The following is a 27,644-nucleotide window of genomic DNA, read 5'->3' as shown; positions in this document are numbered from 1 at the left end:
GCACAGCAAGTCAGACAGCATCCGAGGAACAGGAAAATTGAAGTTTCGGGCAAAAGCCCTTCATCAGGAAAGGGCTTTTGCCCGAAACTTCAATTTTCCTGTTCCTCGGATGCTGTCTGACCTGCTGTGCTTTTCCATTACCACATTAATCTAGAAACTGTTATATGACCCAACAACAGACTGACTTGGCAGAGCAGTCCCATAGGAAAGCATCCCAGCTTCCAGACCAATATCTCCACATCATCCCAACTGATCAACCTGTAATCCTCAAACTAGTTATACTTGACCTGCAGGACTGACTCGGGCTGAACTCCAGGACTGCAAGAATGCTCGGCTGTGGACTCTGCTTGAAGCAAGTGCCTGAATGACTGTAGCTAACCCTGTGGACTGGAATCCGATAAGCCATTAACTGACTGCAATGATATCTCTGACTGTAGACTCCTCAGCCTATCTAAGGATTGCTCCCTTTGACTCTCTTACACAGTCTTTTAGTTGAATCATATGCATGGTGTTTGCTACATAAGCACGTGCTGTAGATGTGTCTTTAATGTAGTGTGGAGCCATGCCAAAACATAAGGCTCTGGTCAGACCACATTTGGAGTATTGTGTGCAGTTTTGGGCCCCATATCTCAGGAAGGATGTACTGGCCCTGGAATATGTTCAGAGGAGGTTCACAAGAATAGTCTCAGGAATGAAAAGCTTAACATATGAGGACTCTGTGTCTATGCTTGATGGAGTTTAGAAGGATGAGGGGTGATCTAATTGAAGCATACAGAATACTGAATGGCCTGGACAGAGTGGATGCTGGGAAGATGTTTCTATTGATAGGAGAGACTAGACCCCAGGGCATAGTCTCGGAGTAAAGGGGAGACCTTTTAGAACAGAGATAAGGAAAAATTTGTTCAGCCAGAGAGTGGTGAATCTATGGAATTCATTGCCACAGAAGGCTGTGGAGGCCAGGTCATTGAGACTGAGATAGATAGATTCTTGAGTATCAAGGGGATCAAGGTTACAGGGAGAAAGCGGGAGAATGGAGCTGAGAAACATATCAGTCATAATTGAATGGTGGAGCAGACTCAGTGGGCTGAATGGCCTAATTTCTTCCCTTATGTCTTATGGTCTTACATCTTTGCCCTTGAGTGTTCAGGGCTTCAGTCTGTGATAAGCTGCCTACCCTTCCCTCTGTGCTTAAAAGCAATGCAAGCTACAGTCTGGCAGCCTTTAAATCAGCTCAAAGTGTGTGAGTGCTAAGCAATGAAGTTAAGAACTTTAAATTGTAGATACATGGGATATGTGTCTGTGTCCCTGCACATAAAGTGACCTGGCATTAATATACAAGTCATAAGTGACTCTCAGCTCCTAAAGGTCTAGCAATTGGGCTAAAAGAAGCAGTGGTGATATGGTGAGGCTGGTGGTTTGTCAGTGTCAGCTTACATTGATGCAGGTGGAAGAGGATAGTGTCCAGGGTGCATGCAGTGACATTGTAATGAAGACTGAGTTGATTGAAGGTAGAGAGAAGCAACTGGTGAACTGTTGCTGCCTCCAGGTATCTGCTGTGTTGGGAATTGGCACCCTTTGATCTCTGAGGGATACAGAGGAGAACTGGGGACTGTGTAAAAAATAGATGAGCTGCTAATAAGGTGTAAATGTATGGAAATGACATAGTCAGCACTCATTAATGAGATTCTGAACCTTTTAAAAACTTAAGGAAAACATTGTAAATATTTTCTCAATCTTTTTCATTTTTGCCATGAGTTTGCAACAACCTCATCTTGTGGATATGGAAATTCTCATCCTTTGTGACTGTGAATCTAATGTTTGTATATAACGAAGAACCAGAATAAATGTTCTGTTGGATTCTTCAATACCACATTTCCTGTGTCTACATTCTTATGTTATCAGAGATAAATCCAGCATTGCCGCATCAGGTAAAGATACCCTGCTGGTGGGAAACCATGTAAATTCCCTGTTGGATGTACCTGTGATTGTTTTCTATTTTGTAGCCTGTTATACTACACTGCCACCAAAGCTCACTTGCCTTCAATTGTTCCATCACTGAGGAACAATGGCATTGGATCCCTGTCCAATGAACATTTCCATTCAGCTAGTGAGATAATGAAGACAGAGGTAAAAACAATGACTGCAGATGCTGGAAACCAGATTAGTGGTGCTGGAAGAGCACAGCAGTTCAGGCAGCATCCAAGGATCAGCGAAATCGACGTTTCGGGCAAAAGCCCTTCATCATGAATAAAGGCAGTGAGCCTGAAGCGTGGAGAGATAAGCTAGAGGAGGGTGGGGGTGGGGAGAAAGTAGCATAGAGTACAATGGGTGAGTGGGGGAGGTGATGAAGGTGCATATCATTTATTGTATCCGCTGCTCCCGATGCGGTCTCCTCTACATTGGGGAGACTGGGCGCCTCCCAGCAGAGCGCTTTAGGGAACATCTCCGGGACACCCGCACCAATTAACCATACCGCCCCGTGGCCCAACATTTCAACTCCCCCTCCCACTCTGCCGAGGACATGGAGGTCCTGGGCCACCTTCACCGTCGCTCCCTCACCACCAGACGCCTGTAGGAAGAACGCCTCATCTTCTGCCTCGGAACACTTCAACCCCAGGGCATCAATGTGGACTTCAACAGTTTCCTCATTTGCCCTTCCCCCACCTCACCCTAGTTCCAAACTTCCAGCTCTGCACTGTCCCCATGACTCGTCCGGACTTGTCCTACCTGCCTATCTCCTTTTCCACCTATCCACTCCACCCTCTTCTCCCTGACCTATCACCTTCATCCCCTCCCCCACTTACCCATTGTATTCTATGCTACTTTCTCCCCACCCCCACCCTCCTCTAGCTTATCTCTCCACCCTTCAGGCTCACTGCCTTTATTCCTGATGAAGAGCTTTTGCCCGAAACGTCGATTTCGCTGATCCTTGGATGCTGCCTGAACTGCTGTGCTCTTCCAGCACCACTAATCCAGATAATGAAGACATCCATGCCTGCATGTTGTAAGATCTGAACACAGACTAGATATGTAGCAGATAGAATTGTGTGAGTCAAGTGTTAACTGATATCCATCCCCAACTGGGAAGAATCTAACCACCTCCCCTGGCCAGTCAAAGACATTCACTGATATGCCCACTATCAACATTCTGGGAGCTTTCATTGACCAGAAAGCTAAGTGCCTCCCACAAGCTGTGACTATAAGATCAGGTCAGAAGCCAGGAGTCCTGAGTTGAGAAATGCATGTCCTGACTCCTCAAACCTGTTCACTGTCTACAAAGCACAAGTCAGGAGGGTGATGGAATACTCTCCATGCTCCACAACTCCAAAAAGACTTGGTGTGCCATACTCCAGGACAAAGCAGCACTTACTTGATGCCCCATCAACCAAACTAAGCATTCACTCCATTCCGACTGGATAGTGGCTGAATTGTGTACCATCTGATTTCGAAGCTCCTCGGATGCTTCCTGAATTGCTGTGCTCTTCCAGCACCACTGATCCAGAATCTGGTTTCCAGCATCTGCAGTCATTGTTTTTACCATCCACATGATACAATGCAGCAACTCATCACAGCTCCTTCAACAGCAACATTCACATTTTTAACTTTAATTCCCTGGTAGAACAAGGGCAGCAGATCCATGGGAACCCACTATCTGCAAATTGACCTGCAACTCATGCACTTGCTACTTGGAAAGATATTGTCATTCTTTCATGGCTGAGTTGAAATCCTAAAACTTCCAAGCTAACAATGTGTTGGTGTATCTACTTTGCACGGATTGGTGTGATTCAGGAAGACAGCTCACCATTACCTTGTTCAGAACAAATAGAAAGTGGTAATATACTCTGAGCTAGTCAGTAATCCCTGTTTCCCAGGAGCAAATAAGACAAAACATACATAGTTTGGATCTCACTAGCAACTGGGAAATTCTCTTTTTATTACCTTTTTAAACTCTCATCACATATTTCATATGCCTGAAAACCTCTCTCAGTTCTTCTCTGGAGAAAAGTGTCCTAATTTGTTCAGTCTTTCCAATTATTGTACCCTCTTCATTGCAGTATCATTGTATTAATTGGTTTTGTACCTTCTCCAAACCTTTATTCAACTATTTAAACATAGAGACCAGATCTGTTGTCAGTACTTCAACTGTTGTCAATCCAGTGTTCTATACAAATTTAACAACTTCTCTGTTTTCAACTTGATTCTTTAGAATTGAACCCTCATGCCTTCTTTAAATGGTCTTGACATACCTCATACCTTTAACCATTTCTGAGTTACTACCCATTGTGTTCCTCCACCACATTTCGACCCTTATTTTCCAAGCAGAGTGTATGTATTCTTCCAACCTCCCACTTGTTTGTTTTGAAGGTCATTTGCCATTTTGCAATTTACTCTCCCTCACCCCCATACTAAGTACCTTCCACATGTTTTGAAATCTTGACTTCTGAGTCTAAACTCGTGTAACTATTAAGCAACTGTGCTTGTTTCACTGTTGTGGAACACAGCTGACCTACATAGCATCATTCATAAATTCATGCTGTTGCAAACTACATTACAGCTAATTAAATACTTCAGAGGTCCAGACACTGTCATGTAAGAGATTTGACAGCCTCTTTGCATTAGCCAGCTTCCACAAACAGCAGTGGGTTTTTAGAGATGTTGGTTACAGGATAAATATTGTCAAAGATGTTGCCAGGACTGTAGGGTTTGAGCTATAGGCAGAGGCTGAATGGACAGGGCTATTTTCCCTGTTGCATCAGAGGCTGAGGGATGACCTCATAGAGGTTTATACAATCATGAGGAGCATGGATAGGGTAAATAGACAAGGTCTTTTCCCAGGGGTAGGGAAGTTCAAAACTAGAGGGCATAGGTTGAGGATGAGAGCAGATAAAGGAACCAAAGGGGCAACTTTTTCACAGAGGGTGGTGTGGATATAGAATGAGCTGCCAGAGGAAGTGGTGGCAGCTTACAAAATTTAAAAGGCATCTGGATGAGTGTATGAATAGGAAGGGTTGAGAAGGATATGGGCCAAATGCTGGTAAATGGGACTAGATTAATTTAGGATATCTGGTCGGCATAGACAAGTTGGACCGAAGGGTCTATTTCTGTGCTGTATATCTCTATAACTCTATAACTCCTCTGCTTCTCTTTTAAAATAATGGAATAATTGCTCAAGAAGGTGGATAGAGCCTTGGTTTTACATCTGAAAGGTAACTCCTCTTCCAATGCAGCATTTCCTTGGCACTGCAGTGGGATATCAGTTAGGATTGTCACGCTTGAGTTTCTCGAATCTAACTTGAATGTTCTACCTTCTGACTCCGCTGTGAGATTGCTGCTGACTGAATTGGTATGATGCCCAATTCCATCTTGCATTTCGTATATTTTTATTTAATTAATAGTTCAAGGTCAAGTTAGCTCCTGGGCAAACTGCTCCAGAGGGAGCTTCTCACTATCCACATCTGTCTATGGCCATCTGCTGCCATCTGTTACTCTTCCTACACCTAAAGCATCTCTTCTTCTGTTTCAGTACTCCTCATTCTAATACCAGATGCATGGTAGTCCAAATGTCAAGTTATTAGTTTAAACTATTAGTTTAAATGTCTATATTATGAGACTTAACATCATATTCAGTTGGTTTTCAATTATCAAGCATATCTTTGTTGGTCTGATAACAGCCTCTCTCTTCCTTATTTATGAAGATCAATACGTGGCACAGTTCTCTTGGTGTGGTCTCACAAAAGCTGTATAAAATTATAGAAAGGCTGCTTTGTTCTTTTATTCCAATCCCTTGAAATAAATATTTCATCCAGTCACCCAAAGTTAGGTTGTACTGCCCAAGCAGCCAAGTTTGAAGTGTGGGTAGTGAAGCATGAACAGAGATGTCCTACAGAGACCTGCTGGGTTCCTGCGGAGTTAAATTGTAATAATCATTTGATTCTCTCCAATTCAGGTGGTGCGTGATGAGAGGAGTCTTGTGTAGAGCGTAAACTCTGGCATGGAGCTGTTGAACCAAAGGCTCGTTTCTGTGCGCCAGTTGCTTGGTCATTGCTGAATTGAGGGTCTATTGCCTGATGACCTTACCACACGCAGTTAGTTAATCCAGTGTTGCATATTTAATGTTACATACCTCCAAACAATAAACTCATTTTTGTAGAAAATGCAAAATTTGTGACAGTCCTATGGTTTAGCTTAGTCACAACACTGATATTTCACTAAAACATACTGTGAACTAGTGTGCTGAAGGTCATATTCGCAATGCAAGATAATAAATGAGATAAAACAAAGGCAGACTGAGACATTCAATCGTGTTTATTCTTATGCTTCCAGTATTTCCCAGACGACATCATTTAATTCCCGATGGTGAAGTTACAAGTATCAAGATTAATCGTTGTAATGCAAATGAAAGCCTTGGCATTGCTATAGTGGGAGGATGTGAAACTCCTTTGGACAATATTATCATACAAGACATTTATCGAGATGGTGTCATTGCTAAAGACGGCAGACTTTTACCAGGAGACATGATTCTTGAGGTACTGCACATTGTGACTCTAAGAATCAATTGGATACTCCTTTCTTTAGGTTCTTTGTAGTATGTGTTTTGCAAACCAGAGAATGACATTCGTCGAACTGTCTGTTCATCCCCTGATTTCCAATGTTCGGTAAACTGGCTAGACTTGGGAGACTAGTGTTTATAGTGCGACTGACTTCCTGTTTGAAATCATTTTTTGTTTACCCTTCTCATTTCCTGATGATCCAGTTAACACTAGGAACTTACCGAAGAAAAATACTTTGGATGCTGGAAATATTCATCCAGTTAGGATGCATTTGTGGTGAAGTAAAGTAAGTTAACATTTGAGACTGATGACATTTAATCAGAATTGCAGCTTTTAAACAAGTACAGCAGCGAAGATGTGGGGGAGAGTGAGGAAAGATTCAAAGGGGTTAAATTTTGTATAAGGTAGAAGGCAGGCTGATGGTCAAAGACCAGATGAGTAGTAATAGAAAAAGTAAAGAAACAAAAATGTCTCCAGATAAGGTATAAATGAGACAATCCAATGCACTGACAGCTGCCATCCCAAAACAGAATGGGGGAGAAAGGTTGCAAACTGAAATTGTTGAATTCATTTGAATCTATTAAGCTGTAAAGTGCCTAATTAAAAGCTAGCTGACTGGATTTTCAATGCAGGGTCAGGGACCCAAAGCCTGGATAGTTTCTAGGCTCTGACCCTGCCCTCAAGTAGCACTGTGCTCATGAAACAAACTTGGAATTCAGATGACACTATTGGCCAAGAGGTGAAATGGCACTCAATCAGAGGTGACAACTGCCTCGGAGAGGCGGGACTGCCTGCTTGATGTCACAGCAATGTAGATGGGAGCCATGATAAGGGCTTTCACTGCCTTGCCAGTTATAACAGACAACTCCTGGGATGGCCATTAGGGAGGGATGAGGAGGGATCTCATAGAGACTTGTACAACTCTAACAGGACTAGACAGAGTAGATGCAGGGAGGATATTCCCGATGGTGGTTACATCCAGAGCTCGGGGTCACAGTCTGAGGATTCGGGATGAACTGTTTAGGATGAAGATGAGGAGACATTTCTTCACCCAAAGAGTGGTGAGCCTGTGGAATTCATTACCACGGGAAGTAGTTGATGCCCAAACATTGAATGTGTTCAAGAGGCGACTAGATATAGCACTCGGGGCGAATGGGATCAAAGGTTACAGGGAGAAAAGCAGGATTAGGCAATTGAGTTGGATGATCAGCCATGATCATGATGATGAACGGTGGAGCAGGCTCGAAGAGCCAAATGGCTTCCTGCTGTTCCTATCTTTTATGTTTCTATAAAATGCAGGAACAAAAGTAGGCAATTTGGCAGTCGAGTCTGCACTGCCATTCAATAAAATCATGGCTGATCTGAAAACCTTCACTGCCACTTCCCTGCCTTTTCTTGATAATCTTTGATTCCATGTCGGGATACCAACAATTCTGTTAGGAAGGGAAATCCAGGATTTTGACCTAACAGCAGTGATGGCGTATCTTAGAGAAATTTTCAGGTTGTGGTGTTCCCACATATCTGCAGCTCTTGGTGTTGAAGGAGCCTTGGTGCATTCAGTGTGCAGGCAGTGTATCCTGTAAATGGTACTCATTTCTTAGGGGTATTGGGTGGTTGTCAGTCAAATGTTATTCGGGCCTTATCTGTTCAGGCAAATGGAGAGTATTCCATCACACTCATGCCCTGTGCAATGTAGGTGATGGACAAGCATTGAGAAGATAGGATAATTGCTTCAGAATTCCCAATTTTTGATTTGTGTGTTGCATTTCCAAAGGTATATACAAAGATACTGTTCATCAAATTACAGAAACCCTACAGTGTGAAAAGAGACCATTCGGACCTTCGAGTTCTGCAATAACCCTTGGAAGGGCATCCCACCCAGACGTAGACCCCCAGCCTATCCCCATAACCCCACATATTCCATGGCTAATCCAGTTTAGCTTGCATATCCTGGGTAACTTATCGTAGCCAATCCAGCTAACTACATCTTTGGACTGTGGGAAGAAACCAGAGCACCTGGAAGAAACCTGGGGACAGACACGTGGAGGATGTGCAAACTCCCCACAGACAGTCACCCAAGCCGAGAATCGATCCTGGATCCTTGCTACCATGCTGCCCCTATTGGGAAGGAGATGGCTTGGGATGTTCAGTGCAGTTGAGGAGCAAACCAGGATGTTGTGGAAGGTAAAGCCCAATAGAACAGAACAAAGATAAATTGGGAAAATGGAATATAGTTCATTCAGGAAATGGGGAGGGAGGAGTGTAATCAGAGTCACTGAACTTATAATATTGAATGGTAATCTATCTATGAAAATGGCCATAGAGATGTTGAGAAAGAAAGGGCAAAATTGGAGCCCAGGGCATCAATGTGGACTTCAACAGTTTCCTCATTTCCCCTTCCCCCACCTCACCCCAGTTCCAAACTTCCAGCTCAGCACTGTCCCCGTGACTTGTCCTACCTGCCTATCTTCTTTTCCACCTATCCACTCCACCCTCTTTCCCCCCCCCACCTGACCTATCACCTTCATCCCCTCCCCCACTCACCTATTGCACTTTATGCTACTTTCTCCCTACCCCCACCCTCCTCTCACTTATTTCTCCACCCCTCAGGCTCTCTGCCTGTATTCCTGATGAAGGGCTTTTGCCCGAAACGTCGATTTTACTGCTCTCGGATGCTGCCTGAACTGCTGTGCTCTTCCAGCACCACTAATCCAGAATCTGGTTTCCAGCATCTGCAGTCATTGTTTTTACCTAACTTCTGTATTGGACATTTCAGAAATTTCCCTTCCAAAGCTATCTTCATTCAATATTTTTTTCAATATTGTCTATCACCAGCCTTAACAAATGCAATGTGGGCATCAGTAATATCAGTAATAAAAGTACATCACCTCCTAACCCACTATCCTATTGCATCTCCCTGCTGCTGGAAGACAACTTCAGTTTCATACTCCAGCACCAGAATTTTGTTTGGTCAACATCTGTAACATACATGGGCAGCAAAATCCTCTGAGGTCAAACTAACGTATCTGTGCAGTAGAGAAAGAATGAGAGTCTGGCCTCTAAATGCAGCGCAGTCGAAACATTTGGATATACAACACCTACAGTTGGGCAAAAGTGAGGGCTGCGGATTAGACTCGAGAGAGTGGTGCTGGAAAAGCACAGCAGGTCAGGCAGCATCCAAGGGAGCAGGAGAATCAATGTTTTGAGCAAAAGCCCTTGATCAGGATTACCAGTTCTCCTGCTCCTCGGATGCTGCCTGGCCTGCTGTGCTTTTCCAGCACCACACCATCTACAGTTGTACAATCCATGAAATCCGCATCCGGATTTTGTTTTAGCATAATGCAAATTTTCAAAATCCTTTTCGGGTCAAGATTCTTCCTGGCACTTTGTTACATTTGTTAATCATCTGTTTGGCCTTGAAGATTTACATATTCTTGACCTTGAGGTGGCTGGGCATTGCTGGTGCCTTTAGTAAGTTTAACATTAGGCAGCAAAGAAAGTTTGCAGAGATCCAGTGTGTAGGAGAATAGACAGGATTGTAAAAGGTACCTTCATGTTTCAGACCAAAACACTCTTTTGGTACAATCTCACTTTGTTAGACATCGTAACAAAATTCAAAGCCATAGTTGAGGGTCATGAGGACAACTACAGTCCCAGGCTGAATGCGTAATTGTAATGAATTTTTTTAATCCTCCAGGGAGCAATGAGTAAGAAGGAAAATTTTTACTGAACGTTACCATTTCCTGGAAGCAGATATGAAACCAAGGAGCAAACTAATATTTCACTGACAGTGAACATTATTTTAACAACTTCTACTCTCCAATAAACATTTCTCTTTGTACGTCCCTTCCTGCAGTTCATAAAATAGTAATTTTCTTTAGGGGTCAGTCAGAGCATAGTACTACTCTTGATGGATATTGCACTTGGATATATGAGACCTCATTTCTTAATTTGTGGATGACTTAAAATTTGGAAACAGTGCAAAGACAATGATAGACATAGGCAGGCTGATAAAATGTGTTAACAACTAGAAAGGTCAAACTATAGAACTGTGGGGAAAGGGCAGTGGAGTGGGACTAGCAAATATTATTCTTGCATTCATTCAATAGACTAAAATGACCTCCGCTTGTCCTGTCAGCATTCCATGATGCTGTTGTTTGATTCTTTGTGTTTTGTGGGATGCAGCACATCATTAATGTGTTGTTTACTCCAGGCCGTATTATAGCACAAAAAAAGTTGAGAGGAAACAGGCTTACTTGGACATGACTGAAGACAGTCCTCATGTTCAATTAGACTTTTTGTTTGAATAAACATTCTCTCTAACTACTGTTCATTGAAGAAACACTCACTTCAGAAGGAAGTCAGTGTCTGAAAAGTTTTAATGTGATACATTGTTTCTTTGTTGAAAATAACAATGGAAATGTTGAATATGTTTTTAAAATCGTTTTTCACATGTGCTTTCCCCTTCTTCATATACTCCTGCAAATGATTTCTCTACTGTGCTACTCCCCCATGCTGTATAATTGGAAGGAGTAAATGTGGAGACTTCCTAAAGTGAAGGACTTGTTCTTGTGATTAAGCTGGGTCGTACCTTGACATGTTCCAGACCTAAACAGTTTTGATTTTGTGCCAGGAGTAATTCATTCTCTTCCTGCTTGCATTGCGAGGCAGATAACAGTCAAGAAATGAAAGGGGCGTTGAGAGTTGTGCAATTACTGTACTCACGTTTCTACGCACAAATCTTCCAAGAATGCCACTAACATGGATTACTTAGCTGGTTGTTCATCCCATTGTTATTTTTGGGATCTCGCTGAGGGTAAATTGGATTGTGTAGCCAGCTTTGCAACGAGAGTAACTTTAGGACAAATCTTCATCCGGGCTTCAGAAAACCTGACCTGTACTCCTGATCCATGAGTGATTTCACATGCCATTTTAATCTTTATACACAAAGGACAGACTAAAACCACACTTTACAATCTGCAGTGAAGTGTGAGCGTGTATGTGAGGGTGCATCAGTTAGAAGGTCCACCTCAGTTGTCCAGCACATGGGCCATGCACTCAATATTGTTTAAAGGCAGGTCTGGCAGCGTCTGTGGAGAGTGAAGCAGTGTTAAAGTTTGGAGTCCAATGAATCTTCTTTGGATGTCTGCTGTACTGAATTTGAAACGTTAACTCTGTTTCTGTCTCCACATGTGCTGCTAAACTTGCGGAATTTCTCCAGCACTTCGTTTTTATTTTAGATTTCCAGCTTCCAAAGTATTTTGTTTTTAATTGTTTCAAGGTCCTTTAACCTCCCCTCTCACCTCCCTCAATTCTGCTGTCTACCCCCATACTTACTCTGTACTGCTTCAATATCCTCCATAAAAGGAAAAAGGAGTTTATGATCCTGTAAGTGCTAGTTGGGTTTATAAACAAACAAGAAATTTTATCCAAGGCTCATTCTGATTCTTATGTGCTCCTAAAGATTTCAATAGTTTCAAGACCACCTGTTGAGCCGAAGCTTTTGAAACCAAGGCAAGCATTCATTTTACAGCAACTACCATAACAAAAGCTTCAGTGATAAAACAGGCATCTACAAGGGAATGGGAGAGAAACGTTTTACATGTAGCTTTTAGAATGCTCCAAATTCCAAAGTAGGCTTTCCATTTTTTGCCCAAAATCTAAAACCTGACATGCTTTTAATGGACTTTCAAAGCCAGATAAAAAATAGTATGAGAGGAGAAATTAATTTTTATTCCTACTTTAAAATTGAGACTGACCTCAGTGGAGTGGGTGGATAGGGGTGTATTTTCAAGCCACAAAAAGAGATGGCATGCTGGGAGAATACGGAGAATATGGAGGGAATCTGATTTCCTCCCAAAAAATATCAAAGTGTGGCCATTCACACAGCAATCTGTGCATCTGCACCCAGGTGAATATTCGAGCCTATATGTAAAAAGTAATCAACTGGCTGGGAAATACTTAGGAATAACCTGAGGAAGCTAAATGTATAATCACCCAGAACTTCTGCTATAGTTATCCTGCCTGGCTATTGTCAAATTGGTGGAAGGTCAACAGAAACCATCAAAATGACAAACCACTATTGCCACTATTTCTGTAGGCTTCCTCTTAAAGTTAATACTAAGAGTTTGGGGCCACCTACAGATATCTATATAAGCAGTATATTTCATTCTTATGAGAGAACGAGATCATAGCCTCATTTTGGTTCTGCCATGTCACAGAGTTCTCTGAATAGGTCCTCCCCCGAGGGAATTTTAATTGAGTTGGACCCACTTGTAAGATGCCAGTGTCTTGAACATATTTAGTCTTGATTAGGAGATTGTGGTGGTGAATGTTGTATTTATTTAATGTCACGTGTTGACAATGCTTCTTACCCCTTCCCTTTCCATCTCTGCATATTTCTTTGTGGGTCATAATTGTGAAAAAATTATGAAATGTTTCTAATGCAACACTGGAAGGCTGTTGGATTTTGAACGATATTCCTTCCATTGCTGATCTAGTCAGGGGTTTGATCCCAGCACCTCTGCCCCTTGCCTTTTTCATATGGGACTGCTTTCAGGCTGCATAGTGTAGTTCGAAGCAAAAAGCCAAAGGCAGGCTTGGACTTGTGATTAGTTATGCACACTTCTACCAAGGTGCTGACTGAGAGACCAGGACCCCTGTTACAGTTGGTACATTTTCTCAATGTGCATATTTGAATGCATATCCTGTTAATTTTACATACAGCTTTTGAAACACTTCCCACACATTTTATTACTATCACTCCATTTATACATTAGCTCCAGCTTGCCACCAATGTGCTGTGGATAACATTTTCTCAGGTTTCCACATCTTAATTGATTTTTCCCCTTTTTTTCCACCAGGTAAATGGTACTGACCTGAGCAACGTCCCTCACAACTATGCCCTAGCAATATTAAAACAGCCCTGCCATATCCTGCTGCTGAGTGTGCTCAGGGAACAGCTGTTTAAGTGCAGAAGCATCATTGATCGTAACTGCTCTCGAGATGACAGCTTCCACGTTATTCTCCATAAGAGTGCTGATCAACCTCTGGGAATAAAGCTGGTCCGCAGGGCTGACGAAGCTGGGGTTTTTATCTGTAGCTTACTTGACGGAGGCCTAGCAGCCCAAGATGGCCAGCTCCAGGTGAACGACAGAGTGTTGGCTGTCAACGGACATGACCTCCGCCGTGTGTCTCCAGAAGTTGCAGCACATTACATACAGGTTAGTTTAATTAACACAATTATTTATAGCTGCTGTGACCGATCATTTACTGCAAAGCTAGGAATGTCATCCAGGATAGTAGAAGGTGAACTAGCTGGACCTTGCTCGGTTTTGCATAGTAATAGTCAATAACTCACATGAAAGGTTGGTTTGTAGTTGCTAATTCAACACATTTTTTTTAAATGTCCTAAGATTTGTCTGTAATAAGTCATTCTGATTTAAGTGAGATGATTTCGATGAACTTGGGAATAACATGGTCTTGCATCTGATTCGTAGTTAGCATTCTTTGTGTGAATCTGAAGGCCATGGTTTCAGTTTCAAAGATGATACTGAGGCAGTGCTGCACTGTCAGAGGTACTTTCTTTTAGATTAATCATTTCAAGTGTTGACCTCATAGGTGAATGGAAAATGTCCTGTGGTTGTTTTTGAAGGGGTCTAGTAAGTTCCCCTGAATGTCTTGACTTGCCGCAAGTAAAACCATTTAAAACAAATAGATTATTTGTTAACTTATCTGAATCCTGTTGTTGGCCTTTGAGATTTGTAAATCAACTGTTGTTTTTGCCTCGGTTACAGCAGTAGTGCATTCCCTGTTTGGTCTTTTGGGAAGTCCTAATGTAATGAAACACACTACATAAGGCTAATGCCTCTGTTATTAATGATTTGATAAGAGAGCCAACAGTTGCCTCACATAATAAATTGAAATCTTGGAAACATTGGACAGATTAGGTAGCGTCAATGGAAAGGGTAAGGTAGGATTAAAGCCACTAAACAGTTGAACAATTTAAAACAAGGATCAAAACCAATGTAAAGAGACTCTTTGTCTGTGATTAGATTGCAAAGAACAGAACTAGATGAAATCAGTACCTGACAATTGGATGGCAGAGTTGTTGGGTAAGGATGGTGTGATCAACCATGCCCTTGGCTGCAGAATTTTTAGATTAGATTAGATTAGATTAGATTACAGTGTGGAAACAGGCCCTTCGGCCCAACAAGTCCACACCGACCCGCCGAAGCGAAACCCACCCATACCCCTACATTTACCCCTTACCTAGCACTACGGGCAATTTAGCATGGCCAATTCACCTGACCCTGCACATCTTTGTGATGTGGGAGGAAACCGGAGCACCCGGAGGAAACCCACGCAGACACGGGGAGAACGTGCAAACTCCACACAGTCAGTCGCCTGAGGCGGGAATTGAACCCGGGTCTCTGGCGCTGTGAGGCAGCAGTGCTAACCACTGTGCCACCGTGCCATCCATAGTCAAGATGGATGAGGACATAACATTTAGACTTTGATATGAGGGTTTTCCATACTGTGGCAGCAGGAAACCTGATCGGAGAGAATCAATGAAGAGTTCCAGGAAAATTGGACATGCAATAGTTTGCAAGGATGATGCAGAGGGATTGAATTCAAGAGTCGTGAAGTGATGTTGCAACTGTACAGGACTTTGGTTAGGCCACATTTGGAGTACTGTGTGCAGTTCTGGTCGCCTCACTTTAGGAAAGATGTGGAAGCTTTGGAGAGGGTGCAGAGAAGATTTACCAGGATGTTGCCTGGAATGGAGAATAGGTCGTACGAGGATAGGTTGAGAGTGCTAGGCCTTTTCTCGTTGGAACGGCGAAGGATGAGAGGTGACTTGATAGAGGTTTATAAGATGATCAGAGGAATAGATAGAGTAGACAGTCAGAAACTTTTCTCCCGGGTGCAACAGAGTGTTACAAGGGGACATAAATTTAAGGTGAAGGGTGGAAGGTATAGGGGAGATGTCAGGGGTGGGTTCTTTACCCAGAGAGTGGTGGGGGCATGGAATGCGCTGCCTGTGGGAGTGGTAGAGTCAGAATCTTTGGTGACCTTTAAGCGGCAATTGGATAGGTACATGGATGGGTGCTTAAGCTAGGACAAATGTTCGGCACAACATCGTGGGCCGAAGGGCCTGTTCTGTGCTGTATTGTTCTATGTTCTATGTTCTGTGTTCAATCAGAGGTTGCATTTTTGAGGAGAGGGATGAAAATGGCAGATGACCGGAGAGAAGGGTTGGAATCAAAACCGATTTAATCATTCAAATATTGACAGTAATGTTGATGAATGGACAGCTGTCAACACTATTTAGCTATCTCCTGAACATCAGTCTCCTTGTTACACTTAACCATAAACATTGCATGTATTACGTGAATGTCTTTCCTGTTGAAACTGGGCAGTTAACCTTCATATTGACTAGGCAGCAGAGATTTCAGTGAGATAATAAGAAAGGGCAGATGGATCTACAGCTGTTAGACCACAATGTAATGGTTTTGATACTTGTGCAGGTATCAATATCAGAGACCTGAACAAGGCTGCCACCTGCTTAGACCTTGAAATTAGGACAAAACATTTGGTCCTGAAAGCAGTTGCATGTGTACAGTCTTAGATTTAAATTTAGATTTTAGATTTTATTGTCACAGATACTCAAGTACAGGAGTACAGTGAAAAGTGTATTAGGTTGCCACACACGGAACTATCTTAGGCACCTAGATACAAAAACACTTGGGTACAATGTTGTAAGAGAAACAAGAGTTAAAAAGATAAGCATTATTTCATAGAATATTTTAAAAAAAGAAATATGGTAATAGCTAACATTAAAGTCTTTCTTAGTTTAAGCTAGGAGAATAAAGAAATAAGTTAAAAATTCAACAATCTTTGATCAGTCCTCTGCTTATCTCGTTGTTTGGGAGACCTCAGCTGTCTGTTCCTGTCACTGCTGCTGGAACTGCCATCTCTCTGATCTCCCCCGGTACCTCAGGAACAAGCCCGGGCACGATCCACTCACAGGCCGAGACACTGCCATGAGCCGCCAAGAGACCGGCCAATATACGGCTGAGAGGCCAGGCTGACATACTGGCAAGAGGTCAGGGTGAGAGCCACAGAGAGACCGGGCTGGGCTCCGCCACGCGCCACGGAGAGACCGGGCCGGGCTCCGCCACGCGCCACGGAGAGACCGGGCCGGGCTCCGCCACGCGCCACGGAGAGACCGGGCCGGGCTCCGCCACGCGCCACGGAGAGACCGGGCCGGGCTCCGCCACGCGCCACGGAGAGACCGGGCCGGGCTCCGCCACGCGCCACGGAGAGACCGGGCCGGGCTCCGGCACGCGCCACGGAGAGACCGGGCCGGGCTCCGGCACGCGCCACGGAGAGACCGGGCCGGGCTCCGGCACGCGCCACGGAGAGACCGGGCCTGGCCGGGCTCCGGCACGCGCCACGGAGAGACCGGGCCTGGCCGGGCTCCGCCACGCGCCACGGAGAGACCGGGCCTGGCCGGGCTCCGCCACGCGCCACGGAGAGACCGGGCCTGGCCGGTCTCCGCCACGCGCCACGGAGAGACCGGGCCTGGCCGGGCTCCGCCACGCGCCATGGAGAGGCCGGGCCGGGCTCTGCTACGTGTCATGGAGACACCAGGCCGGGACCCATCCACGAGCCGCAGGAGTCCAGGCTGGGACCCACCAAGGAGGAGCTGAACACCAAGAAGTGGCAAAAAAAGAGAAGGAAATGAGAAATAAATAGAAGGAGTAGAGGAGCTCCAGTTGGAGCGCCTTATTAAGCACAGTCAAAAGTCACTGGCTTTCTGTAGGAATGACAGTTATTATTGGAGAGATTTAGCATTGAAATAGGTACCTGCTGTAGGTGAACATAGACATTCAGGATAAATTGCACATCTTCTTTAAATGAGCTTTTTAAGTTTTTATGGACTCCCAGAAATTTAGAGCACAGAGGAGGCCATTTGGCCTATTGTGCTCGCATTGGTCAACAAAGATCTAACTACAGTAATCCCATGTTCCAGCTTTTGGCCCATAGTGCTGGTGACTATGGCAACACAGGTAAATATGTAAATGTTGCCTAAATCTGATGAGAGTTTCTGCCTTAACCATTCTTTCAGGCAGTAAGTTCCAGACCCTCAGACCCATCTGAATGAAAATAATTCGTATCTTGAATCCATGTTTGCTGGTTATTGACTCTCTCTACTAATAAAAAAAAACAAGTGCCTTCCTATTCATGCCCTTCATAAACTTATACACCTCCATCAGGTCCCCCCCTCAACCTTCATTGCTCCAAATAAAACAACACCAGCTTATGCAATCTTTCCGCGTAACTCAGACCCTCCAGCCCAGGTAGCATCCTGGTAAATCTCTTCTGCACCCTCCTTTAGTACAATCACATCCTATAATGTGGTGACCAGAACTACACACAGTACCCCAGTTTGAACCTTACCAGCATTTTATCCACTCTAACATAACTTTCTTGCTCTTATATTCTGTGAATCAGCCCTTAAAGGCATGTATTCCATATGACTTCTTATCCACCTGCCCTGCTACTTCAGGAATTGAAGGATATGCAGACCCAGGTCCCTCTGATCTTCAGTACTTTCCATGGTCCTCCTGTTCAGAGCGTAATCTTTTGCTTTGTTAGCCGTCCCCAAGTACATTACCTCACACTTCTCTTATTTGAATTCCATTTATCACTGCTGTGCCTCCCTGACTAATCTGTTGATATCCTCCTCACTATTTACCACAAACCGTGTCACCTGCCAATGATCATGCCCCCTTCATTTGTGTCCAAATTATTAATGTACACCATAAACAGCAAGGGCCCCAACACTGAGCCCTGTGGAATGCTAACAGAAACAGACTTTCACTCTCTGCTTTGTGCCTCAGCCAGTTTTGGATACAGCATACCACTTTGTTTTGTGACCTATGGGCTCTTATTTTCTTCACCTGTCTGTCATGAAGGAAACCTAGATGGTGTACTATAAACTGGCTCCTTAATTAGGCAAATTGCGTAATGATCAAATTTAATCTTCAAAACTGTTCATAACCGCTATCTGAGCCTTCATATTAAGCTATTCCAAGCCAGTCAACAATTATCCAAAAAGAAAACCTCTTTAAAGTTTTGATACTGAACAGACTCAAAGCAGATGCTGTCATTTTAATTATTGAGATTAGCTTTGCAATATAAACACATACTGCCCAAGTCCACGTATTAATCTGCACAGTTCCAATTTTTTTGTTGTTTGCAATTTTGTTTACTTGGCAAGTTAAGTTAGGCTGCAATGCTTTTTTTTATATAAAAAGCTCAAATTGTAAGAGTTGTTAACTTTTACTCACCTCTACTCAAGTAACTGCACAGCAAAGAAAATCATTGACCTGACATAGATCTGCTTTACAGCTCCTGAGTCTAGCCATCAATTCAATTTTATTATACTCTTGTTACATTACTCAGTAGTAATTCATTTGACTGAACCATCAGGATCTATTTAAAAGGTAGGAATGGATTACTTTAGAAAGTGGCTTTAGAAATTGGGGATTTGTTGGTAATTGATCTATTGAAGCAGATAAAATCCTTTTAAAGTTTAACAACAGAAAATTTAAAACAGAATTTATGATGCGCAATATTTTTAAAATATAATGTTTAATGGTTTTTTTTCAGAAGTATCTCATCTACCAGATTGATTGTTCAAAAGACTTATAAATGATAGTTTCACTGATTTCTGATTAAAATGTGGAGATGCTTCATATGTTCAGACTCTTTGTAAATAATTTTGTTTTCTTGTGAGGTCTGAGCTATCTTGCCCACTTTCTGATTAATTTTTTGTATTCATTTTATAATTATTTTTTAATCAAATATATCAATTTCAGCATGGTTCAATTATTTTGGCTTTTGTCAAATAATTTGGGCTGACTTCCAAATGTGGAAACAGCAGTAAATCACCATATTGTAACTATAGTTTTAGAAGTGAAATATCACAATAAATTTGCTGTCAGCAGTGTGTCGGAGCTAATATATTTAAATTTTTGAACATGTAAATAGAACTTGAGCAATCCCATTTTATACTGATGTTCGGTAGGTTCTATTTCTTTACTTGAAGGTGATACATGGAAATTTTGGTGTAGAATTTGTTTGCTAATTCCCATTCCATTTGATTTATATTTGCACATTATAATTTAGGTAAGCGAGGATCGAGTTCATTTTGTTGTATCACGAAAGACCCGGGAACAGACCCCTGATATCTTGCAAGAGAGTGCCTGGAACAGCAGCATTCAAGTCAGCCCTGCAGTAAGAAACAGACACAACAAGGTAAGGGCAGGGATATCTTATAGCACATCATGATAATGTTGGAATCATTGAATTGACTTGTTACTATACTGTATAATGGCAACTGAAATATACCTTGCATCATCAAATCAAATAGGTTATATATTGAGAAGAAAGCATTAGTAATGGAATCAGTGCCATCTAGGACAAAGGATCAGATTTCTTTTTTTCAGTGTTTGGAGATAAAGCCATGTTTGGCAGGATGTAGATGGCACCCTTGGTCAGGATTGCACATCTGTAACAGAATCTGGCTTTCCATTTAAGTCAATGGATAGACAACTGGAGAAGCTATGTTCCAGAAAGGTCATCAAGTTTCCTCCTTATGAACTGCCAAGGTAATGCACTGTGCCAAACGTTATTCCAGATAGATGAGTGGTTCGGTGACATTGAATGCACAATCATTCAGACACCCACACCAATGTTTTGGGGAGGGATGTTCAAATCCCAGCAAAATGGCTGGTGGAATTTAATTGACAGAATCAGTATTTGAAAGACTCAGTAAAATGTTGACCATGATGACTATCTTCAATTGTCATAAAAACCCATCTGGTTCACAAACACTTTATAGAAATCTGCTGTCATTACCCAGTTTGGTGTACATGTAACTCCAGACCCACAGCAATGTGTTGGCTTTTACCATGCCCTATGAAATGCCTTATCAAGACACTCAGTTAAAAGGCAGCTTGAAATGGGCAACAGATGGTGGTCTCATCGCCACTTTCCATGATAGAGAAGTGCTGTTGAGGATGTTTTGCATCATGATATTCTATTATACTGCACCTACTGAGGTGTTGCAGAAGAAAAGAGCAAGAATAAACCATCTGACCTTTGACCCTGCTTCACCATTCAGTATGATCAAGATTTATCTTCTGCTTGAACACCATTTTCCCTCTGTCCTCAGATCTGTTAATTTATCCACAGATCAAACATCTCTCCATTTCAGACTTGAATATATTCACTGAGTATTCACAAGCCTCTGGGATATAGAATTTCAAAGGGTTCACCATAACTTAGCTCATCTCAATCCTAACTAAATCCATATCCTGAGAGAGTGCCCCAGTGTTCTAAATGTCCAACTTAGAGTGAGTGTGCTGTCAAGTCACTTCAGAATGTTACATAGTGAGCCTTAGTACATCCTATATTTTAATATTAGTAATACTGGAACAGACATTGTTCTTCCCTGTTTTCATCGGGGCCAGAAAAGTACTCTCATTGGACTTGTAACAGGGTCCATTTCTCTTCTATTCCCACTTACAAGGATACAACTGAGAATGAAGCTAAATATAAAATCATCAGAGGAAGATGAAAGCAAGTAAGAGTAGCAAAGAGGGATTGTGAAAAAAATCTGTGCTTAACTCAGGAAGTTTAAGGAAAGCATCAAACTGAAGGAATGAGCACCAAGGTACAAAGAATGATAGAGAATGACTAAAAGTTTAATTAGGACAAATAAATTATAACACAAGAGGAAACTAATGAAAAATGTAAAATCAGATAGCATGAGTTTCTATAGATGCTTAAAAAATAACACAGTAAGTAAAGTGAGTGTTGGTTTTCGAGAAGGGGAGAATGGTGAATTAATAATAGATAAATAAAGAAATGACAGGTATAACTAATACTTATTTTGTTTTAGTGTTCATTTTAGAGGATAGAAAATATTCCCAGTAACAACTGCGAATTAGGAGGTGGAAAGGGGAGAGAAACTTAATGAAATTTCAATCACCAGATACTGAGTAAACTGATGGAGCTGAGGGCACAGAAGCCTCCAAGTCCAGATAGGGTCATAAAAGAGATGGCAAATGAAGTAGAAGATATGTTGATAATTTTGCAAAATTTGTTAGATTCTGGCAAAATTCCAACAGACTGGAAATGAGGAGATATAATTATTCTATTCAAGAAGAGAAGCAGCAAACTCTAGGCCAGTTAATTTGACATCTGTCATGGGGGAGGTTTAGAATTGATCATTAAGCAGATTTTGACTGGGCACTTGGAATAGCTCAAGGAAATCAGGATGGTACAAATGGTTTTGTAAAAGGGAAATAATGTTTAAACAATTTTTTGGAATTTGTTGAAGGAATAATATGTTCTGTGGATAAAGTGAAGCCTGTATATAATGTACTTTGATGTCCACCTTCCACATGAAAGGTTATTCTGTGGAGTAGAAACTCATGATGTAGAAGGTAGTATACTATTGTGGATAGAAAATTGGTTGGCTAGCATTAAACAGAATGTATGTATAAGTGGGTGTTTGAATGGATCCTTCAGGAGTCTGTGATGGTCCCAACTTCTTATAAATTTTATCATTGATTTAATGATATGGTTTGCGAAATTGGCAGATGATGTAGATAGGTAGGAAAATATATTGTGAAGGTGGCATGATAAAGATGCAGATGGATACAGATACGTTTAGTAAGTAGGCAAAAATCTGACAGTTGGAGTATAATGAGAAGATGTGGGGAAATGTGAAGTTGTTTGCTTTGGCAGGAAGAATTTTAAAAAACATTATTTAATCAGAGATTGACTGCAGATTTCCAAGCTGTAGAGCGATTTAGGTATTTTAGTACATAAGTCCCAAGCAGTTAGTAAGCAGGTACAGCACGTGATTAAGAAAGCGAGTGGAATGCTTTCCTTTAATATGAGAGGAGTTGAACTTAAAGATGGTATGCCTCAATATACAATGCATTGATGAGACCACATCTCTCATACTGTGCGCAGTTTCAGTCTCCATATTCAATTAGGGATTTAATTGGTTTGGAGGTGAATCAGAGGAGATTTACCAGATTGAGACATGGAATGAGCAGGTTGTCTTTATGGGGAAATATTGGACAGGCTGCGTTTGGTTTCACCACAACTTAGTAGCAAGAGGGGGGTTTTGTAGTTTTGAAGTTTGTAATGATCTTGACAAGGTGAACATGAAAAGGATGTTTACTGTCATGAGTGATCCACTGCATCTCCTCCACTTCCAGCTCCTCCGCCCTTGAACCCCACCCCTCCAATCACCACCAGGATAGAACCCCACTAGTCCTCATCTACCACCCCACCAACCTCCAGATACGTCGTATCATCCTTCTTCATTTCCGCCACCTCCAAACAGACCCCACTACCAAGGATATATTTCCCTCCCCTCCCCTATCAGCGTTCCGGAAGGACCACTCCCTCCAATACTCCCTCGTCAGGTCCACACCCCCCACCAACCCAACCTCCACTCCTGGCACCTTCCCCTGCAACCGCAAGAAATGCAAAATCTGCGCCCACACCTCCCTGCCCCCTTACTTCCCTCCAAGCCCCCAAGGGATCCTTCCATATCCATCACAAATTCATCTGCACCTCCACACACATCATTTACTGCATCTGCTGCACCCGATGTGGCCTCCTCTACATTGGGGAGACAGGCCGCCTACTTACGGAACGTTTCAGAGAACACCTCAGGGACATCCGCACCAACCAACCCAACCGCCCCATGGCTGAACACTTTAACTCCCCCTCCCATTCCGCCAAGGACATGCAGGTCCTTGGCCTCCTTCATCGCCAGACCATGGCAACACGATGCCTGGAGGAAGAGTGCCTCATCTTCCGCCTAGGAACCCTCCAACCACAAGGGATGAATGCAGATTTCTCCAGCTTCCTCATTTCCCCTCCCCCCACCTTTTCTCAGTTCCCAACCCTCAGACTCAGCACCGCCTTCTTGACCTGCAATCTTCTTCCCGACCTCTCCGCCACCACCCCCTCTCCAGCCTATCACCCTCACCTTAACCACCTTCCATCTATCGCATTCCCAACGCCCCTCCCCCAAGTCCCTCCTCCCTACCTTTTATCTTAGCCTGCTTAGCACACCTTCCTCATTCCTGAAGAAGGGCTTATGCCCGAAACGTCGATTCTCCTGCTCCTTGAATGCTGCCTGACGTGCTGCGCTTTTCCAGCAACATATTTTTCAGCTCTGATCTCCAGCATCTGCAGTCCTCACTTTCTCCCTGTCATGAGTGATTGCAAATCCAGGAGAGACAATTTCCAAATTAGGACCATCCTTTTAGGACAAAGAGGTTTTGTTTTAAGTGAGTTGTAAGAGTTTGGAACTCTCCACCTCAGAAGATGGTGGAGGTGGTGTCAATGAATGTTTTTAAGACAAAGTTGAATAAATTCTCGTTGAACAGCAGACTCGGTGGTTATCTGGATAGATGGGAATGTGGAACTTGGAACACGAGCAGATCAACCATGATCTTATTAAATAGTGGAGCAGGTTGAAAGCTCAAATGGCCTATATCTGTTCCATGTTTGTATGTTTGTAAGACTGGTAGTTAACAAAAGAGGGAGTCTCCAGGATTTCTATAGGCACTTAAATAGTTAAAAGGTAGTGAAAGGAGGAGAGGGACTGATTAGGGACCAAAAAGGGAATTTACAAATGGTGGCAGGGAGCAGAGTTGAGATAGTAAATGAATATTTGGTATCTATCTTTACCAAGAAACAGATGTTACCCATGCCATGGTGTGAAAGAAAAGAAATCATATGGTGGTGATTTGGAGATGGTATTGGCTCACCTCTTGCTGCTTAGAGTTGACAAGGCACTTGAACTAGCTGGGATACATCAAAGAATACTGAAGGAAAGGAGAGTGGAAATTGCTGAGGCAATAGCAATAATCTGTCAATCTTCCTGAGAGTCTGGGATAGAACCAGAGGACTGGAAGATTGCAATTGTGCACTCGTTGTAAAGATAACCCTAACAATTACAGACTAGTCAGATTAGCTTCTCCAGGGGTGAAACTTTTAGAAACAATCATTTGGGAAAGAATCACATCAAGGGCAAAAATAACTTCACATGTTAATTAGGGAGAGCCAGCATGGATTTTGTGAGGGAACAATTATGTTTAACTAACTTGATGTAGTTCATTTTTGACAAGGTAACAGAGAGGGCTGATGATGCTGACGTTGCTGATGTGGTGTACATTGGCTTGTGAAAGATGTTTAATGCCACGCAACAGGCTTATAGAATACATAGGTAAAGCAACTTGGACAATGTAGTGATTAGTGCAGTGTCAGCCAGGTGGATCTCATAGAATCTGAGTTCCCTGACTGAGGCTGTTAACCCAGTCCAATCGGGGAGTCCTAGCTGATAGATAAAAACAGGTTCTGTTCACTCTAGAAGCTGGCTCTGAGCTAGCTGGGTCAGTGTCTTGTCCTATACGTGTGCAAATAAAGGATGACTTGGTGACTGGATATTGTTATTTCAGTGGTGATGAGAGGAAAACATGCCCCTAAAGAGATTATGGATAAAACTAGATTAGTGATTTATATCAGTTGTCACTTCCAAAAGTACAATGGATTTCTAAATATCTGGTCTGCTTTGCGACAAACTAATAGAATGGAGATCCAACCCCTGAGGTTCCTGACCTTTTTTTTAAAAAAAAGGTGAAATTCCCATTTATCTGTCGGGGCTGTGCCCCACACTGAGCCTCTTGGATTGAATTATGTTTGGCTTCTCTCACAAAATCTGTGATAATGGAGTAGCAGTGGCAGATCCTGGGAGGAATCTTTCCAGTGACGCTGAGTTATACTTTCCTGGAATTCCTTTTTTGAGTTGTGTGTGAATTTCCACACACTTGGGAATAATAGATACATTTCCCCAGATGGTTTTGTTTCAATTATGCAATTCTGTGGGCTACATTGTTCCTGTCAGAGACATTAGGAAAATTACACTTCATTCACAACAGAATAGTCCCTAGTACAAGAGGACCTATAAAAACAAAAAACAAAGAAAAAAGACTGCTAAATTTAATTTTAATTTGAAAATCTATGAAGGGATTTTTATTCTGTAATTGCTATGCTTCTAACCAAAGGCAACACAAAGTAAATATTCAGAACGTGGGGCAACTGGGGGATAATACAGTAATGAAGTGCTTATTAGACTAAATATCTGCAAATATTTATCTCCTAGAGAACAAGAAGGTCAGTTAAAGCTGATGTCTATCGTAGGAAAGTACTTACCGAGGTTAGAGTTGCCGGAAAAGTGATTTAGGCGGTGATATAAAAACGTCAGTGAAGAGTAGCGGAGTGTACTCGGATGTATTTCAGAATAAACAATGTCTGCTGTGGGCCTGGGTTTTATCAGTGATTATTCAACTTTCAACTGAGTGTTTACAAAATGATTTTCACATTTCCATTCCATTTGATTCTGGAGATAAAATAATTGGTGCTCAGTAATATCTGCAATGAGTGCGAAGTCATGAAAACGTTTAAACCACTGACTTTATAAAATGTCCACCAACTTGAAGGATGCCTGGGGAAATTGTTCAATCTTTTGATTTTGAGTACACATGAAGCCTAAGCATTTGCAGATTGATACAGTATTGTAATAAAACAAAGAACTGCAGATGCTGGAAATCTGAAACAAATGCCCTTTAGAACATTAACTGAATTTCTCCAGCACTTTCTGTTTTTGTAGCAAGACAGCATTGGTGTTGATTCTGAATCAGAAGCTTATGGGTTCATATTCCCCAAAACAGGGATGAATACATAATCTAGGCTGACACTACAGTAGTTAACTAAGTAGTGCTGGATGTTGAATGTTAAACTTATAGGGGTAGATGCTAAGCCTATGTACTTTAACTACATCTTCAGTTATCAGGAGATGTTATTTTTCTAAATGGAATTTCCTCTATTTGCGATCCCTGCAGTTCTATTGATATACTGTACCTTGTTACAAAGTTGTGGACAGTTTTAGCTGCCCACTAAGAGCTTTTCTTATAAAAAAAATTATTTCATGGGATGTGGGTGTCACTAGCAAGGTCAGTGCTTGTCACCCGTTCATAAGTGCAGAAGCTCATATTGATCACATTGCTGCTATCTGATAATAAAAATGTAGATCAGGCCAGCTAAAGAAGGCAGATTTCCTTCCCTAAAGGAATTTAGTGAACGAGATGGATTTTTACAACAAATAATGATAGTTTCCTGATCACAATTACCAAGTTTAGCTTTCAATTCCAGATTTATTAGATGAATTGAAGATTCACCAGACTGGAATCAAGTCCCAAAAGTATTCACCTCAGCCTCTACATTCCTAGTCTATTAACCTTACCATTATGCCACTGTCTCCTCTTGAATTGACATGATTCAAATCACTAAGCTGCAAGGTTCATTTCCAGACATTTTGCTACCTTACTAGGTAACATCTTCAGTGGGCCTCAGGCGAAGCAATGCTGAAAATTCCTGCTTTCTATTTATACGTTTGGGTTTGTTTAGGGGTTGGTGATGTTATTTCCTGTGGTGAAGTCACTTCCTGTTTCTTTTCTCAGGGGGTGATAGATGGGGTCTAACACTGTTGATAGAGTTCCGGTTGGAATGCCATGCTTCTAGGAATCCTCGTGCGTGTCTTTGTTTGGTTTGCCCTAGGATGGGTGTGTTGTCCCAGTCAAAGTGGTGTCCTTCATCTGTATCTATCAACAAACACATCGAGTTAGACCCCATCTACCACCCCCTGAGAAATCTCCCCACAGAGATGGTGGATTTTATCTATGCAAGTTGGAAGGTTAATATTTGGCCTAAGCCTCTGTATTTTCATAATCTTTTGAACAGGTCAGAATCCCAACTACCAAAGCATCATTTCTCATTTTAAAGGCCTGCACTTTTCTTTGTAAATATAGACAGCCCCTGAATCATTCTGAAAATGGCAGCAGAGACCTAATTTCAGATGCCCAGTCCTCTGAGCATAGCACCTATCGTTTTCACAGGAGGGTGAGTGAGGGCAGGTTATGGTTT

At 42.3% G+C, this 27,644-nt stretch overlaps 1 protein-coding gene across 6 annotated transcripts in view; it reads left to right on the top strand.

The window, feature by feature from the left end:
- The window catches only part of lnx1 (ligand of numb-protein X 1), a 217,848-nt gene that overhangs the window by 145,341 nt on the left and 44,863 nt on the right, over nucleotides 1–27,644 (top strand). For all 6 annotated transcript variants that reach the window (XM_043690856.2, XM_043690849.2, XM_087988144.1 and 3 more), the window contains 3 exons: nucleotides 6,325–6,527; nucleotides 13,415–13,774; nucleotides 19,752–19,880. In XM_043690856.2, coding sequence (XP_043546791.2) covers nucleotides 6,325–6,527; nucleotides 13,415–13,774; nucleotides 19,752–19,880 — 692 coding nt within the window. The remainder of the gene's footprint in view (nucleotides 1–6,324; nucleotides 6,528–13,414; nucleotides 13,775–19,751; nucleotides 19,881–27,644) is intronic.

The sequence above is a fragment of the Chiloscyllium plagiosum genome, unplaced genomic scaffold, assembly GCF_037043375.1.
Source record: "Chiloscyllium plagiosum isolate Xiang-an unplaced genomic scaffold, Cpla_swu_hap1 HiC_scaffold_1, whole genome shotgun sequence".
NCBI lineage: Eukaryota > Metazoa > Chordata > Chondrichthyes > Orectolobiformes > Hemiscylliidae > Chiloscyllium > Chiloscyllium plagiosum.
This window is presented reverse-complemented; position numbering and strand designations above follow the sequence as displayed.